Source organism: Zootoca vivipara, chromosome 5 (assembly GCF_965207765.1).
Source record: "Zootoca vivipara chromosome 5, rZooViv2.hap1.1, whole genome shotgun sequence".
Taxonomy (NCBI): domain Eukaryota; kingdom Metazoa; phylum Chordata; class Lepidosauria; order Squamata; family Lacertidae; genus Zootoca; species Zootoca vivipara.
In genome coordinates, this window is record NC_142588.1 from 10,934,378 (window position 1) to 10,949,815 (window position 15,438).

Consider the following 15,438-nt stretch of genomic DNA (forward strand, 5'->3'; position numbering starts at 1 on the left):
GCTAGGGATCATGGGTGTTGTAGGCCAAAACATCTGGAGGGCCGCAGTTTGGGGATGCCTGGTGTATCTGAATATGTTCAAAGTAACTGAGCCAGTTTTAAAATCATTTTCAGTTAATGTCTGGATCAGAACTGAACAGGATGAGAGAGAAGAAATGCTGCTAAATTTCGAGGTTCAGTTCTGTGTTAGGGTAAGGTCTCAGCTATGCCTGTTTCAAGATTAAATTATACTGCACACTTCAGGGAAAGAGTCTTCTGCTTCTGCGCTACTTTGCGAGTCAGCTGGCTCGTGGCAGCAGAAGACTTTTGGGGTTCTGGATTTTGGCATCAGTCAGTGCACCACTGAAATTTGAGGTGTCAAGGTCTGCCACCGGTCCGCAAAAAGGTCTGCAAAAGTTCAGGTTGGCGCAATAACATTCCTCATGGTACTTCGGTTATCATGCCTATACTGTATTAGTAATTCTGCATGCCAGGTTCTACTTGCAACAAGTGTGTTTGTGTGTGTGTGTGTTGGCAAAGGTAGTAGCTCTCTTCTGAAAACTTTGATCACTTCCAGACAACCTGTTTATTTAGCGTTCCTTGTGATCCGTTTACAGGGAGATTAGACGGTGGCTGTTATTTTTGAGTGGAAAACTTTCCTGTTTAGGAGTACTGTATGTAGTTGGAAGGGAACCCGAGGGTCATCTAGTCCAACCCCCTGCAATGCAGGAATCTCAACTGAAGCATCAGTGACAGATGGCCATCCAACCTCTGCTTCCAAGCCTCCAAGGAAGGAAAGTCCACAACCTCCCGTGAGAGACCGTTCCACTGCCAAACAGCACTTACTGTCAGAATGTTCTTCCTCATATTTAGTTGGAATCTCCTTTCTTGTAGCTTTCGAGTCCTACCCTCCAGAGCAGAAGAAAACAAGCTTGCTCCCTCTTCCATGTGACAACCCTCGAGATATCTGAAGATGGCTATCATATCTCCGCTCAGTCTCTTTTCCAGGCTAAACATACCCAGCTCTTTCAACCATTCTTCATAAGGCTGTGTTTGCAGACCCCTCAATCACCATGGTTCCCCTTGTTCCAGCTTGTCAACATCCTTCTTAAATTGTGGTGCCCAGAATTGGACACAGCATTCCAGGCAGAAAAGAGAGGCACTATTAGATCCCTTGACGGCGCCCAGGGAAATGTCTCTGCCCAGGTAAAACACTGTGTGCTTTAGTGCATATATGTTCAGATAACATATATTGGATTGTCTTCCCTTATTGGATTATCTGTGGACCAGGAAAATCTGAATTAATTGGGGGTGGGGTGACTGTCAGTTTGAGACGCAAGCATCTTCAAATCCACGTTAAACTCCCATATAGAGAGGAAAACCTAAAGGTCCAAATTATATCAAGTAAACAGAGTTATTCCCAGCAGGTGGCAGCAAAGTATTTTGCTTTGCTAACTTCGCCTGCGAACAGTCCTATTTATCCTCCTTATCCTTGTGCAACAGAGAGCATCAGCTGTTTCTTCTGATGTGACTTTTGGGAGACGCAGAGGGACTTTTAATTCTGATCCTACCTGTTTCTGCAGATTCGTGGATTTATTTACTTCAAGACACCCGGGCATTCCAAACACAGTCCCCGAATTTTGTGTTCTTCTAGCCCAAGTTGTAGCAAGATGAGTAATTATTATTTGAAATTCCTTGCACATAGAAGACTAGATGTCAGGGAGAAGGGTACAAATTTCTTCCTGATGTGCTAGTTTTCTATGAGCAGGGCTTAATTAATGTGAGGCCCATGGAGTTGGCAGTAGCACAACCTGTTAACAGTTTTGCCATCTCAAATGATGTTTTTTGAAAACTTGGCCTCAGAGCGAGAGAGAAGCGCACAGGTGAAATTTGTGTGGGTGCTTGTGGCTTTGAACTTAGCTAGGCTTCTAAATCGGGCTGCAGATCAGGTCCTGCGTGGGCGCCATTGGGTGTGTGCCAACTGAACTAAAAATACCTAGCTGGGAACTGGCATGAGTACGGGGTACCTACAAATCCTCCTCTTTTCTTAATGGCCCTTTCCGTGACTAGCCAGTAAATATTTCCCAGCATAGTCTGAACCTTCCCCGCTGCTATGTTTTGAAGTGCCGTTGTGTAGGTAGGCGGCCTTAACTCTGCAAAATTTTGACAACGAATCTTCCAGTCTACCTGCGGTTGGGCAGAGGAATCAGAACCCTTTCTACATTCTCCCCTGAAAGAAGCTGATTGTAAAAGAGCTCAAATTTTGAATATTGGTTTTGTTTTATTTTTCATACATAGAGAGGTAAATAGGTCTTTGCTTTGCCCTCTCCCCAGGCAGCCATTTCCCCATACAACCTCCACCGCTCCCTGCCTCAATGTTCCAGATGTGCATTTATGCTTGTAAACATTCTGAAGGGACGCAGTCCTTGGAGGGCTGTACCATCTCTCTCTTTTTAAGCATCTGAATAAAATCTAATGCGTTCTTTCTCCACTGCAGATTGATAGGTACCAGGGCCGGCTCTAGGTAGAGTCCCGGTGGCGCGGGGTGCCAGGGCGCTGGGGCGGTAGGCAGGGCGCTGCGCAACAAAACCGCGCGGAAGCCATGCTGCGCGCTGCGAGGGCAGGGCGCCGGAGTGATCTCCGCCCCTCAGCGCCAGGGCGCCCGACCTGCTCGAGACTGCCCTGATAGGTACCATCCCAAAAGGAAAATGCTTATTGGCAAGGGAGAACAGCAGCAGCAGCAGCAGCAGCAGCAGCAGCAGCAACAACAACAACAACAACAACAACAAAAATTATTATTTATACCCTGCCCATCTGGCTCCCAACAGAACACTAAAAACAGAATAAAACTTCAAACATTAAAAACTTCCCTAAACAGGGCTGCCTTCAGATGTCTTCTCAAAGTCAGATAGTTGTTTATTTCCTTGACATCTGATGGGAGGGCGTTCCACAGGCAGGGTGCCACTACCAATAAGGCCCTCTGCCTGGTTCCCTGCAACTTCGCTTCAAATGAAGGCCCTCTGCCTGGTTCCCTATAACCTCACTTCTCGCAGGGAGGGAACTGCCAGAAGGCCCTCGAAGCTGGACCTCAGTATGAGGGCTGAACGGTGGGGGTGGAGACGCTCCTTCAGGTGTACTGGGCTGCAGGGCCGCCTTTACCCAGGGGTGCAAGGGGTGTGGGGCACCCGGGCGCCGAATTCTGGGGGAGTGCCAAATCTATACCTACTTTATAGCGGCCCCTCTGAATCGGCGGCAGTGAAAGCAATGGAGCGAAAGTCCCCACCCCCTCCTCCGCCGCTCTGTTACTCTGTAGCGTCAAATATTCCTGATGAGTTGTTACAGGTGAGTGATTCCCCCCTCCCCCCAAAAGCTCAATAACAACTTTGGCTTTCCCCTCCCCCCCAAAAAAAGCTCAATAAAAGTTAATTTGGGGGTGGGTAAACTAAATTTAGGGGCGCTGGGCAGATCGTTGCATCCCAGCAGCGCATATGCTAAAGATGGCCCTGCTGGGCCGAGGCCGTTTAGGGCTTTAAAGGTCAGTGCCAACACTTTGAATTGTGCTCGGAAACGTACTGGGAGCCAATGTAGGCCTTTCAGGACCGTATATGGCCCCGGCGGCCACTCCCAGTCACCAGTCTAGCTGCCGCGTTCTGGATTAGTTGTAGTTTCCAGGTCACCTTCAAAGGAAGCCCCATGTAGAGCGCATTGCAGTAGTCCAAGCAGGAGATAACCAGAGCATGTACCATTTTGGCGAGACAGTCCGCGGGCAGGTAGGGTCTCAGCCTGCGGACCAGATGGAGCTGGTAGACAGCTGCCCTGGACACAGAATTGACCTGCACCTTCATGGACAGCTAGAGTCCAAAATGACTCCAAACACAAGAGGCATTAAAACTGTGTCTAGCCCGGCCTGTATTGGTAAAACAATCCACTGTGCCATCACTCAGTCCCTGTCCTGCTCCTTCCCTTTCCCTATCTCATACCCTCCAACATTTCTCTGATGAAGATAGGGACGAACAATTCAACAACAACAACAACAATTTTACTATTTATACCCTACCCATCTGACTATGTTGCTCCAGACGCTCTGGGTGGCTTTCAACATAGGTATATAAAAACAAAATGAAACATTAAACATTAAAAAACTTACCTATGCAGGGCTGCCTTCAGATGTCTTCTAAAGGTTTTATAGTTACTTATCTCCTTGGTTCTTCACACTATGGATAATTCTATACACCTCTATCAGGCCTTGCCTGACTTGTCTTTTTTTTTTTAAATTAACCCCCTCCCCATAAATAAGGCAACATTTCCTCATAGGGGAGTTGCTACAGACTCTTGAGCATTTCAGTTGCCCTGTTCTGTACCTTTCCCAGCTCTGCAAAGTCTCTTTTGGGCACTGCAGCCACGAGTCAATAGGAAAAGCCCCAAAGATCCCATAATAAGAAGTCTCCATGCTGCCCAGGGGAAAAGTTACAAGAAGTCCGGTACAGAATGTGTGGGTGGATTTTTTTTTTTACATCTGAGTTTCAACATATAAGATAAGCGGTAAGTTTCAACACCCAAGCGATGTTATCTAAATTATTTTGATTTGATTTAAGCAAGTGGATTTGATTTAAGCAAATGGATTTGATTTAAGCAAATGGATTCCGAATAAGACCAGTGAGAATTTGGCCAGTAACAGAACTGGCTCTCTAAGGAAGCTGCTTCAAGTTCCTTCGGCAAGCAGTTCACCTTGGTCTGCCTTCCCACCCATTCTTGTGGCAGGTTCCTTATACAACAGCCGTCCATCAAATAAACACCAGCCACCCAACCTCTGGCCTAGGAAAGAATGGGGTCAGGGCTGTTGCACCCAGGAGGCAATGTGTGTTTCTTGGAAGACAGGCAAGATAGAGATAAATGCAGGAACTTGCTGATCTGACCGGAAGACTACGTGACCGGGGAGAGGAGAAGGTGGAAGAGGAATGGAAGAAATTTAGAATTTATTTTAAAAAATATATCGTAGAATTGATGTATGAGGAGAATTATAAGCAATTGTGAAGTTGCAGGTTAAGAAATTAAGTGAGATAGAATTGAAAATAGGCTAGAATATTATAATGAGTTGTAAAATTGAGAAAAGGGTGTTGTAATTGTAATTAGGTTTGGAAAATAAGATATAGAATTTGCCAAGAATGTTATGCAATGAACCGTTAGAAGGGGGACTAGGGGAAGTCCCCTACCAAAATGAGAAAAAAATGGAACGTATATGATGCTGTTTTATTATTATTATTATTTATTTATTTATTTATTCGTTTTTTCCATTTTTGTCTTTTTTAATATGGATGTTATAACAATGTACAATTATATGGGTGTGATTCTTTTATTTTTATAAAATTTAATAAAAAATATTTCTTAAAAAAGATAGATATAAATGCAGTGCTTTTTTTCTTTTTTCTTTTAAAAAAGGTTTAGCGGTACTCACTTTCCGCCTGAGACCCAGGAAACACCATGACAGGAAATGAGGCTGCCATTGAGGGTAGCAACGGAACTGATGATTCACCGTGCTAGAGAAGAAACTTTTTTTTTAGTGTCTTCTCCCGTTAGATCCGCAAAATGTTTAGGGGTATGCGTACCCCTGCTTCCACTCAGCTAAAACCTAGAAATTAAAAAATGGTAGGATTTTAATGAACTGGGATATGAACGAAAGTACAAGCTGCGGAACTATGCCAGGCAAGGAACCCCTGGGCTGGCTTCTGCAAACCAGCCTGGTTGGCTGAGCGGAAGAGCAAATCTGCTACCATGACAAAAGAGGTTGATGGGCCATCCGAGAGGAATCCTTTGGCCTGGGGAGACAGATGTTGCCAAGGCGATGGGTTGTGTGTTTGAAGTGACAGGAAAAGAGAGGTTTTTTTAGCAAGGTGTTCTGAGAAGGAGGAAGAGGGAGAAAGAACGGGATCCATCTTGGGCAGGTTGGCTGAAGACTGGCTGGGAGAGGTGCCTTGGACTTCAGGGCTGCACTGCTGTGGGGGAGAAGCCCCTCTTGAAATGGCCATGATGCTGTTACATCTGTATTTCCTCCATGGAGACTGAAGGTGTAAATAGGTGAATAAACCATATTTCTTAAAGCTACAACAGTCTCTGCCGTGTCTCAATTCTCCAAAGGAACACAGACTCTGGGTGAGTGCCTGGACTTCCCAGGAATCTTGCAGGGAGTGGAGGTGGCTCATGGCTTTTGCGACAATACATTCTCATCCTCATTCTATCCCTTGAAAAGGCATTCATGAGTCAAGTTTCCTGCACGTCAGGAGAAGTTAGAACAGAATGTTCTACTCATGGCACTGCAACAGGTAACATTCCTATTATCCTTTCATCATGCTGGGAGTGAAATATTATTTTGACACTAGAAATGGAACAGCACCTTCCTGATGGCTGCCAGTAGCTTAGGAACACAGGAAAGCAGTCTTCCGATCTCTTGCTGCTCCCTCCCCGCCTCCCATCTTCTGCCATCTGGGGCAGCAGCCACACAACAGGGCTGGCCCTAGTCTCAGAAGGCAAGATGTCGGACTGGCCCTGTCTAGTAACATTCATTTCCTCCCCATAATTAAAGTAGCGTTGAGGTAGAGCAAGGAGTCATCTTGCCTCTCCTCCCTTTCCAGGGATAACTTTGGCCTGAACAGGTTAGCGGGCAGCTCCTTCAATTTCCTGAACCTCAACAACTGTGTAATTAAAACAGGGCACCAAGATATACTGATTAGACCAGGGGTGGGCAACCTAAGGCCCGGGGGCCAGATGCAGCCCAATCTCCTTCTCAATCCGGCCCGCGGATGGTCCGGGAATTGGTGTGTTTTTACATGAGTAGAATGTGTGCTTTTAAAATGCATCTCTGGGTTATTTGTGGGACCTGCCTGGTGTTTTTACATGAGTAGAATGTGTACTTTTATTTAAAATGCATCTCTGGGTGATTTGTGGGACCTGCCTGGTGTTTTTACATGAGTAGAATGTGTGCTTTTATTTAAAATGCATCTCTGGGTTATTTGTGGGGCCTGCCTGGTGTTTTTACATGAGTAGAATGTGTGCTTTTATTTAAAATGCATCTCTGGGTTATTTGTGGGGCATAGGAATTTGTTCATATTCTTTCCCAAAATATAGTCCGGCCCACCACATGGTCCGAGGGACGGTGGACCGGCCCACGGCTGAAAAAGGTTGCTGACCCCTGGATTAGACCTTCAGAACTGGCGGCAAACATTAGCCCTTTTCGCAAGTGCCCTCCCGTTCGTTCGCTGGATGCATGGACTGCAGCCCCCTCCTCCACCCAACTTGCCCACATCACTTTGCCCTGTTCTGGGAGAAGTTGAACTTTCCCCCGAAGGAGCAGGTTTCTACTTGGTGATTCCATAGGGCTGCCATATTTCGAAGAAGTGAAAATCCAGACACAAAATTTGATTTGATCCCGGAATGTCCTGCTTCTTTTCCTTAGGAGGTCCTTATCTTCATTGGAGAAATGTTGGAGGGTATGAAGATATCTGACCCCTGAGCTATCTGAAGGTGATCCTTCCCGCCCCCCCCCCCAATGTTTAATGTTCTATTATGTTTTTACATATGTTGGGAGCTGCCTAGAGTGGCAGGGGCAACCCAGTAAGATGTGTGGGGTGTGAATAGTAAAACTATCATTATGGAACAGGGAAATGTTGGGAGGCTATGCAATCGCTTTGCTGCTCGCAGAGGAAGAAGACCTGGCATGTAGACTCTGTTTTGAGAGGACCAAGAAAGAAAGGCCAAATACCCAGAAGCTTTTTTACTTGGGATAATTAGAGAGGAATTGCCCAAGAAAGATATTACGTTTTTTTTTCTGTATGCCACAACAGCAGCAAGATTAGTACTAGCAAAGAATTGGAAATCTGAAGATGCACCAACGGTGGGCTACTGGCAGTTGAAGCTGATAGAATTTATGGAACTGTCCGAGCTGACTGGGAGACTCCGGGACCAGGGGGAAGAATCGGTGGAAGAAGATTGGAAGAAATTTATTGGTTGCAAGGAGATTCCTGCAGATTGTTCTGGAGGGTTGAGAAAAGCTTCGCCTGCAGAATGTCCTCCTTTAATTTAAAACTATTCAAAGCATAGGAGCCCCGGGGCCCAGGGGCATAGCCAGGATGAAAATTAGGGGGGCAAGGGACAGGGCCAAGGGGCGGGGGAGGGGCCACAGTGGGGCAAGACCTCAAGTGAGGAAAGCCATGGTTGTTCAGGGGCGAGGGGGCGCCAGGATCAGCCCGAAATCAGGCTGCTCTGACCCCCTCCTCCCCCGGCAGGGGCGAGGGGGCGCCAGGATCAGCCCGAAATCGGGCTGCTCCGATCCCCTCCTCCCCCTCCGCGATCGCCGGGGCGGGTGGAGGGAAAGCTGGCTTTCCCTCCACCTGCCCCACAGCCAGCAAGGGAGAAGGTAGACATCCCTTCTCCCTGGCTGGCTGTGGGGCGGGTGGAGGGAAAGCCCCCGAGCCGCGCAAAGCGGTTGCCTGGCTTTCCCTCCGCCCGCCCCACAGCCAGCAAGGGAGAAGGGGGACATCCCTTCTAGCCGGCTGGCTGTGGGGCGGGTGGAGGGAAAGCCCCAGAGCTGCGCAAAGCGTTTGGCTGGCTTTCCCTCCACCCGCCCCAGTGGCCCTGCTTCTAGGGGGGGGGAACTGCCCCCTCCTGCCCCCCTGCCTACGCCCATGCCGGGGCCTGCTTTTAATTCTTATTTTGCGGGAAGTGGTGTGGAACACAACCGGGAGAAAAGGAACAAAGCACAGCAATTGTTATAGCAGCATCTGGCCTCCTGCTGAAGAGCTGACAAAATTCCTGCTTTTGCTATGTTTCTGGCCTCCGTCCAAAGAGGGGAACCAAAAGTGGACCTCCTTCTTCCTGCCATTGCTTGGGGGAAACGCTGATTTAGGGTCTGGCCCATGGGGAACTTCTCCTGGGCAAGAGTACCGTTGTGCTTTTCTCATATAGCTCCCCTTTGTCATCGTTGTTGTTTCAGTCCGCAGGAGAGCTACAGAGCAGTTTGTGCCATTGCTGTGTGATGCGGATAGAGAGATGCTGGCTCAACGAGGTGGTGAAGTGAGCAGGACTACACAATGAAGACAGTGTTCCTTTCGGAGCTCTTTGCCCGAGTCAAAAAAAAAGGACATCATTACGGAGCTACGGAAGTGAGCCAAAGGGGGCAGGGCTGTGAGATCATCCTGGACGGGGCAAATCGCCAGAGTCAACAATGCTGACCATTGTGCAGCTCCGTTTACACAACACCGTATTTTTGTTCTTTCTGATGCTCCCAGAGCATGGGGGGGGCGTGTTGCAAAGCGAGGCTCAGGTGACACCGCGAGACCGCTGCTTCTAGACCAGGTCACTTAGAAGCGGCTCAGCTGATCAGGAGAAAGTGGGCTGACAAATGCCCCACTCTCTCCTGAGAGTGCTTTCGTAGGCTTCTGATAAGATAAGGGATCCCATGGCAAGGACTTTATCCAGAAGCACACCAGCAGGGTTATACATAGCTCTGTTCAAATATGTGGTCACAGCCATCGCCTTTCCCGCTATATCCTATTGCTAAAAATAAACCGGGCTTGGATGGATTCCAAAAACTACCTGGAACAAGCTTGCAGGGGATGCAACAGACAAAGGAGAAAAGTAATTACAACGAAGAGTTGTGGCCTAGTTTCGTTTGCAAGTTGTTATTATTATTATTTTACAGCTGCTTAGAGTATAGCTATAATTAGCCGTCATGACGAGACAGGGGCCTAGTATAGTTGTAAATCTCTGTCTGGGCTCTGCAACTTCAAACTGCCGGTGAGACTCTCAGGACTGAATGTTCTTCCCTATGAAGGGCTTTGTCTCAGTAGCCAGAGCATGTGTTTTGTAAGCAAAAGATCCCAGCTAGATGGACTAGTAATCTGGCTCAATATAAGGCCCTATGTTCCTAAAATAAAATAAAATACATTGTATATAGGAAAGTAGTTGCAGGTTAATTTCCTTAGTGAGACACAGGACTCAGCTATACAGCTGCAAATGAAAGGTTTTGTGTTGTAAAGTGCAATATACAAATGTGACATTAGATGGCAACAGTGAGCTATGGCAAATTTGATATATTTTTCAAAACTTTTTAAAAAAGCATTTTCACAGTGTTTTTTTAAAAATATGTGTGTAGATTCCACCCCAGTTTCATTATATCTAAAAGCAACAACACACATCATTATGACAAAGAGGAAAAGCCAAAAGGTGAAATGGAAACCTCTCAGAAGTGGAGAATCTCGCAGCCATGGGTAACTTTTTTTTGATGTACAGTGGTACCTTGGTTTATGAACACAATTCGTTCCGGAAGTCTGTTCATAAACTGAAGCGTTCATAAACTGAAGCGAACTTTCCCATTGAAAGTAATGGAAAGTGGATTAATCTGTTCCAGACGGTCCGCGGAGTACTTAAACTGAAGTGTTCATAAACTGAAGCGAACTTTCCCATTGAAAGTAATGGAAAGTGGATTAATCCGTTCCAGACGGGTCTGCGGAGTACTCAACCTGAAGCGTACTTAACCCGAAGCATGGGTGTAATTGGTTCTGGAAGTCTGTTCATAAACTGAAGCATTCGTAAACTGAAACGAACTTTCCCATTGAAAGTAATGGAAAGTGAATTAATCCGTTCGAGATGGGTCCGCAGCGTTCGTAAACCGAAAATTTGTAAACCGAGGTGTTCATAAACCGAGGTTCCACTGTATAGCTTAATCATGCTTCATGCTTTGTTTATTTTAGATCCCTCACTGTTAACTCCTCTCAAACCTGCCCTCAGGCTGTATTTCACATGATCATTTAACCCAACCAGTGTACTTTATAAGAATTTCAATAATAATAATAATAATTTATATGCCACCCATCTGACTGGGTTGCCCCAGCAACTCTGGGTGGCTCTCAACAAAAATATTAAAAGCATAGTAAAACACCCACCATTAAGGCTCCAGAGGAAGGCAGAAGTTAGTCCGAGGCAGACATCCTGGAGAAGACTGATCAGTTACTAGTCTCTAAGGACCCTGGATCATTGTCCAGGGAGAATAATACAGTACTTGCTGCCCCTGAGCCCCAGAACTTGCTTTGACTGCCCTCCTCCCAAGCACATCCTTCCTCGGAAGTGAAGGGTCTTACATGGGCAGCCCTCAAAGCCAAGACCTCCCTTGCCATTCTATCAGTTCCCACCTGGTGCAAGGCCTATCTTCTTCTTCTTTGGCGATCACTCGTAGCCGAGTCAGATTGTCTTGCATGAACATGGTTTTAACAGTGAGTTCGTGACTGTGGAGGCCAATTCTGGATCCACACTTCCTTCCACAGTTGGTACACAGGTTTCTGGGCCGTAATTGCCACGGTGAAGGTTTGCCAAGCATGCCTTCCTCTTAGCGCATTTCTCCCTTTCGTCCTGAGTTCGAGGGTCTTCAAAGCCCATGACACCTTTGGCAAAGGCTGTTCTCCAATTGGAGCGCTGGCAGGCCAGTGTTTCCCAGCTGTCGGTTTGTATACTACATTTTTAAAGATTTGCCTTGAGAGAGCTGTTAAACCTCTTTTGTTGACCGCCAGCATTATGCTTTCCGTTTTTAAGTTCGGAATAGAGCAGTTGCTTTGGAAAACGTGTACCTATGTGCTGGCATTGGGGGGGCGGGACCCCTGGGAAGAATCCCCTGGCTATGGGGGTGCTATCTCTGGGAATCCTGATCCCCGAATCTTGGGCTCCCGGGACTCTTGAAAGGTTCAGGTTCAGACAATCTGCTCATTCTCTAACCCTGAAAAAATTGTTCAAAATGATCCCGGGGAACGTAACTTCCTGGATATATAAAAATGAAAGGCTGTCCTCATGCAGTCGACACTGGAGGATTTCCACTGCCACATCACAATCTGGGATTTCTGTGAAGCCAGAGTGGGGGAGTGGAGAAAACAAAAATATCATAGGATCGTAGAGTTGGAAGGGACCCGGAGGGTCATCTGCTCCATCCCCTTGAGATGCCAGAAGAGGCAGCAGGTTGCACAACAGCGGAGGAAAATTGAACCTTCACCGTCTTCCCTTCTTCACGAGAGGGAGGATAAAGTGTGCACAGCCCTGAAATATCTCATAATCCCTTCCCACAATGTGTTGTCTTCAACATGAAGTCCATGTAGAAATTGGGAAGGCGAGCTATTTTATCAACAAGCAAGCAAACACCCATGTACACAAAGCAAAAATCAACTGACTTTCACCTTCTCTAACTGAACAAACTGAGAATTTGACCTTAAGGTTCTTAAAACACGGCAAGTACCGGGTGTGCACACAAGCGGAGCTGCAGAATCGGAAGGGACGGTGGCTTGATATTAGGGCAGAAGGTGAGCAAACAGCATGCTGAGTCATTGCAATGTTTGGGTGGAGGAAGAAGACCGCAGCAGCAACGGTGGAAGTGGTCTGTGTACAAGGGGGCTTGCCCCAAAGAGGGGGGGGGGGAGGGATGGTCGTGGAGGGTAAAATGAGGGGCTCAAGGTGGAGCTGTGAAAGAGAGAAGTGGCATCAGCAACAGGGCTGAGTGAAAACTCTGTGCGTTTCTGAATTCCCCTCCATAATAGCAGCAAGGAAAGGCTACAATGAGGGAAACATAGAGGCCCCTTTGGACCAATTGCTCAGCTTCAATGTGTGGCAAGCACAGGAATTGCATCCTTCTCCCCATGCAAAAAGATGTCACTGGCTGCATTTCAGAGCCCATACAGGAGTGTGTTAAGATTTTTGGACGTTTATTGGTGGTTCCCATTTTTAGAACATACTGTGCTGCCAGCCTAATTTCTAGCGGCCAATGTCTCCCCCCCAAAAAATACTTAAGGGGGCTGCCCCCCAAAATTAATGCGCATTGCCATTCAAATGGGGTGTGCGTGCTGTGTCATGTGATCGATTATGTGGGGAGGGGCTTACCTGGTGTAGGCAAGTAAATCAATAAAAACACAGTACTTAACTAACTGAGGTTCTGCCCCCCTAATATAAATCCTGGCTACGCGGGGGGGATAGGGGGCAGCTGCCCCCCCACCCAATACAAATCTGAGATTTTCCCCGCTCCAACAAAAGCCTGGCCCCCAATATGACCCCTGATGGGCATTACCATTCAAGTGGTGCGCACCACGTCTTGTGATTGATCATGCGCGACAGGGCTTACCTGCCTCCCACCCCATAATTATGTTTAAGTTGGCACGCCTGTGCAGGGCACTTGCAACGCGCCAAGGGCTGCGGACCCCGGCGCCTGCTTGCCAACGCCTCCCTGGGCTGCGTGGCTGAGCTCGAAACGCGTGGGGAGCGAGCTCGGGGTCTGGACCGCCCCACAGAGGGGAGGACCTCGTGACCCACTTTTCCGGCGGAGGTCATTGTCGGTCATTGCCTTCCCGGTTCCGGGAGCGGCGTAAGCCGTGCGCGCGCGCGCGCGCTCACACGCCCCCTTTCCCTCCCAACCTCTCCCTCTCTTCAGCGGCGCATCAGCTGCTAAAGGGAAAGTCCCGGCTGACGCGCCCGCTGCGCACCCGGCTGGCCATGCGAGGGCCATGCATGCAACGGAGTCCCTCCGCGGCCACGGCGCCGTCCAACAGCAGATTGCGGGCAGCCAATGCGGAGCGCGCAGCGAGGTGGCACCAAAGTGCCATCGACCAATGGGAGGCTCTCTCCAAGTGCCAAGGTACCAGCCTCCTGCTCGCCTCTGCGCCCAGCTGCGCTCCACTTAAGCGGCGCCACAGGACCGTCAAGGCATCCTTTTCGGCGGAGTTGCGCAGCGTGAACGGACCCTGATCGTCCCGTGGACCGCCGCTGGACGTAGTCACCGTGCAAACAAAGGGCCAGAGAGAGAGAGACCGGGCACCTCCTGGGGGGTTACTCGGGTTCAGGGCTCGGGCAACTTAAATAGCTGCGCACCAGCGCGCACAACAGCTAAAGGAGCGTGGGGACGTGTGGAGGCAGCTGCGCACCAGCGTAGCCGGGAAAGAGCATAGCCGAGAGAGCATCGCGCCGGAGGAAAAGCAGCACAAAGCCCTCTTCCGATGCCTGCCCAACTAGCTCACGGGGAGGTAAGGCGCCGCTTCCTCCTCAATATTTTTTATTTTTATTTTTTTAATGGTGAGTCGCATTCTCTTGCCCAAGGCAACCCAGAACGGCTAACGACTCATCCATCCCCCTTGGTAGGTCGTTGCTGCCTATCCCGCGGGATGGTGTGCGTGGAGAGCTCCTTCTCCATCCGACCCCCTGGCTTGGGGAGCCCGGTCCGCATCCTTTTCTGGGCAAGAGCCGGGGCGCAGCATCCTTCCTTCCTGCCTGCCTGCTTCTCCCTTCCCCTCCAGCATCCCAGAGCAGCTCCATTTCCCCAAGCATCCCTTTCCTTTAGTATTACCATCCTTCTTTGATGGCCGCGTTCAAAGGCCCTGCAAAAACATCCATTAAAAAAACCCCCCAAAGCATCCCGGTCTTTTCCCTGCGCGCACCTCCTTAAACCAGAGGGTGAAGTCGCCCCCCTCGTGTGAATAATGCAAGCCCCGCGCCGAGGTCTTGCCCTGCGGCCAGGCTTACCACAGCCCGACCTGGTTTTTGCAACGGCTTCTGTGCGCAAGGGGGCGGAGGCGCTGCGCAATCGCTGGCGATGCGCGCCGCGGAGCAACGCAGGGGGGCGTCACTAGCCGGGCCATTAGCGGCGGCTTTGTGATGGAGACAGTGGGGGAAGCTGTCGGCTGCAGCCTTCTTTGCCTTTTCCTGGGAGCAAACCCTGTTAAAGGCATTGGGGTTTGCATGGGTGTAAACACGTATGCGCTGCGTTAGGGAGAGAACCCAGCAGCAGCGAGGTTGGAGAGACTCTCCAAGCCGCGACTGCGCCACTGGCTGGGTCTTCTTTTTTCACCCGATGCCTCACTGCGGTCCTGGCAGCCCAGCTGCAGCTCCGAGTATGACAGGCTGCAGTCTCAATTTGCATTTACAGTACTTGCGAGCAAGCTCCTTTGGACTCCTTTGCAACGCACTCCGGATTGGAACGTGCACGTTAGTTTCTCTTTGGCAGAAGAGCTTTCGGCTCTTGCCAGTGCTTTTAGTAAGGTTATAGAATGAGCAGGTTACTCTCGGGAGGCCACCTGGCCTTTAGGAATGCGGTTTCTGCTGCCAACTTTCCTTTAGCATGCTTGAGGGAGCATCCAGGTCATTCTCAAAAGCCTCTCCCGCTGACAATACCTGTCCAGTCAAAACGGCAGACAGGCTTTGGCGGATGGGGAGGGGGGGGAGAAACTGCATAGGTGCCACAGATCTACACAAGCTAAGCATCTGTGTTGTCTCAATGCCAGAGATCAAGGCAGGGAAGAAGGTGATAATATTGGCATGTTCTTGCGTGAGTGGCCAATCTTTTATGTTACTCGTAACTTGCTACCTCTGGCTCCCTGGCTTTCAAATACAATATCCAGGAGCCAAACCTGCTTGGATGGTGGTCTCATATGCCCTCAGGCAATAT

At 48.9% G+C, this 15,438-nt stretch overlaps 1 protein-coding gene across 2 annotated transcripts in view; it reads left to right on the forward strand.

Annotated features, from left to right (window-relative positions):
- Positions 1 to 13,356: 13,356 nt before the first annotated feature.
- The window catches only part of SCD (stearoyl-CoA desaturase), a 28,626-nt gene continuing 26,544 nt past the window's right edge, over positions 13,357 to 15,438 (forward strand). The window contains exon 1 of one of the 2 annotated variants that reach the window (XM_035137788.3): positions 13,357 to 14,020. In XM_035137788.3, coding sequence (XP_034993679.2) covers positions 13,994 to 14,020 — 27 coding nt within the window. In that variant the 5' untranslated portion in view covers positions 13,357 to 13,993. The remainder of the gene's footprint in view (positions 14,021 to 15,438) is intronic. The other variant, XM_035137787.3, reaches the window with a different exon arrangement.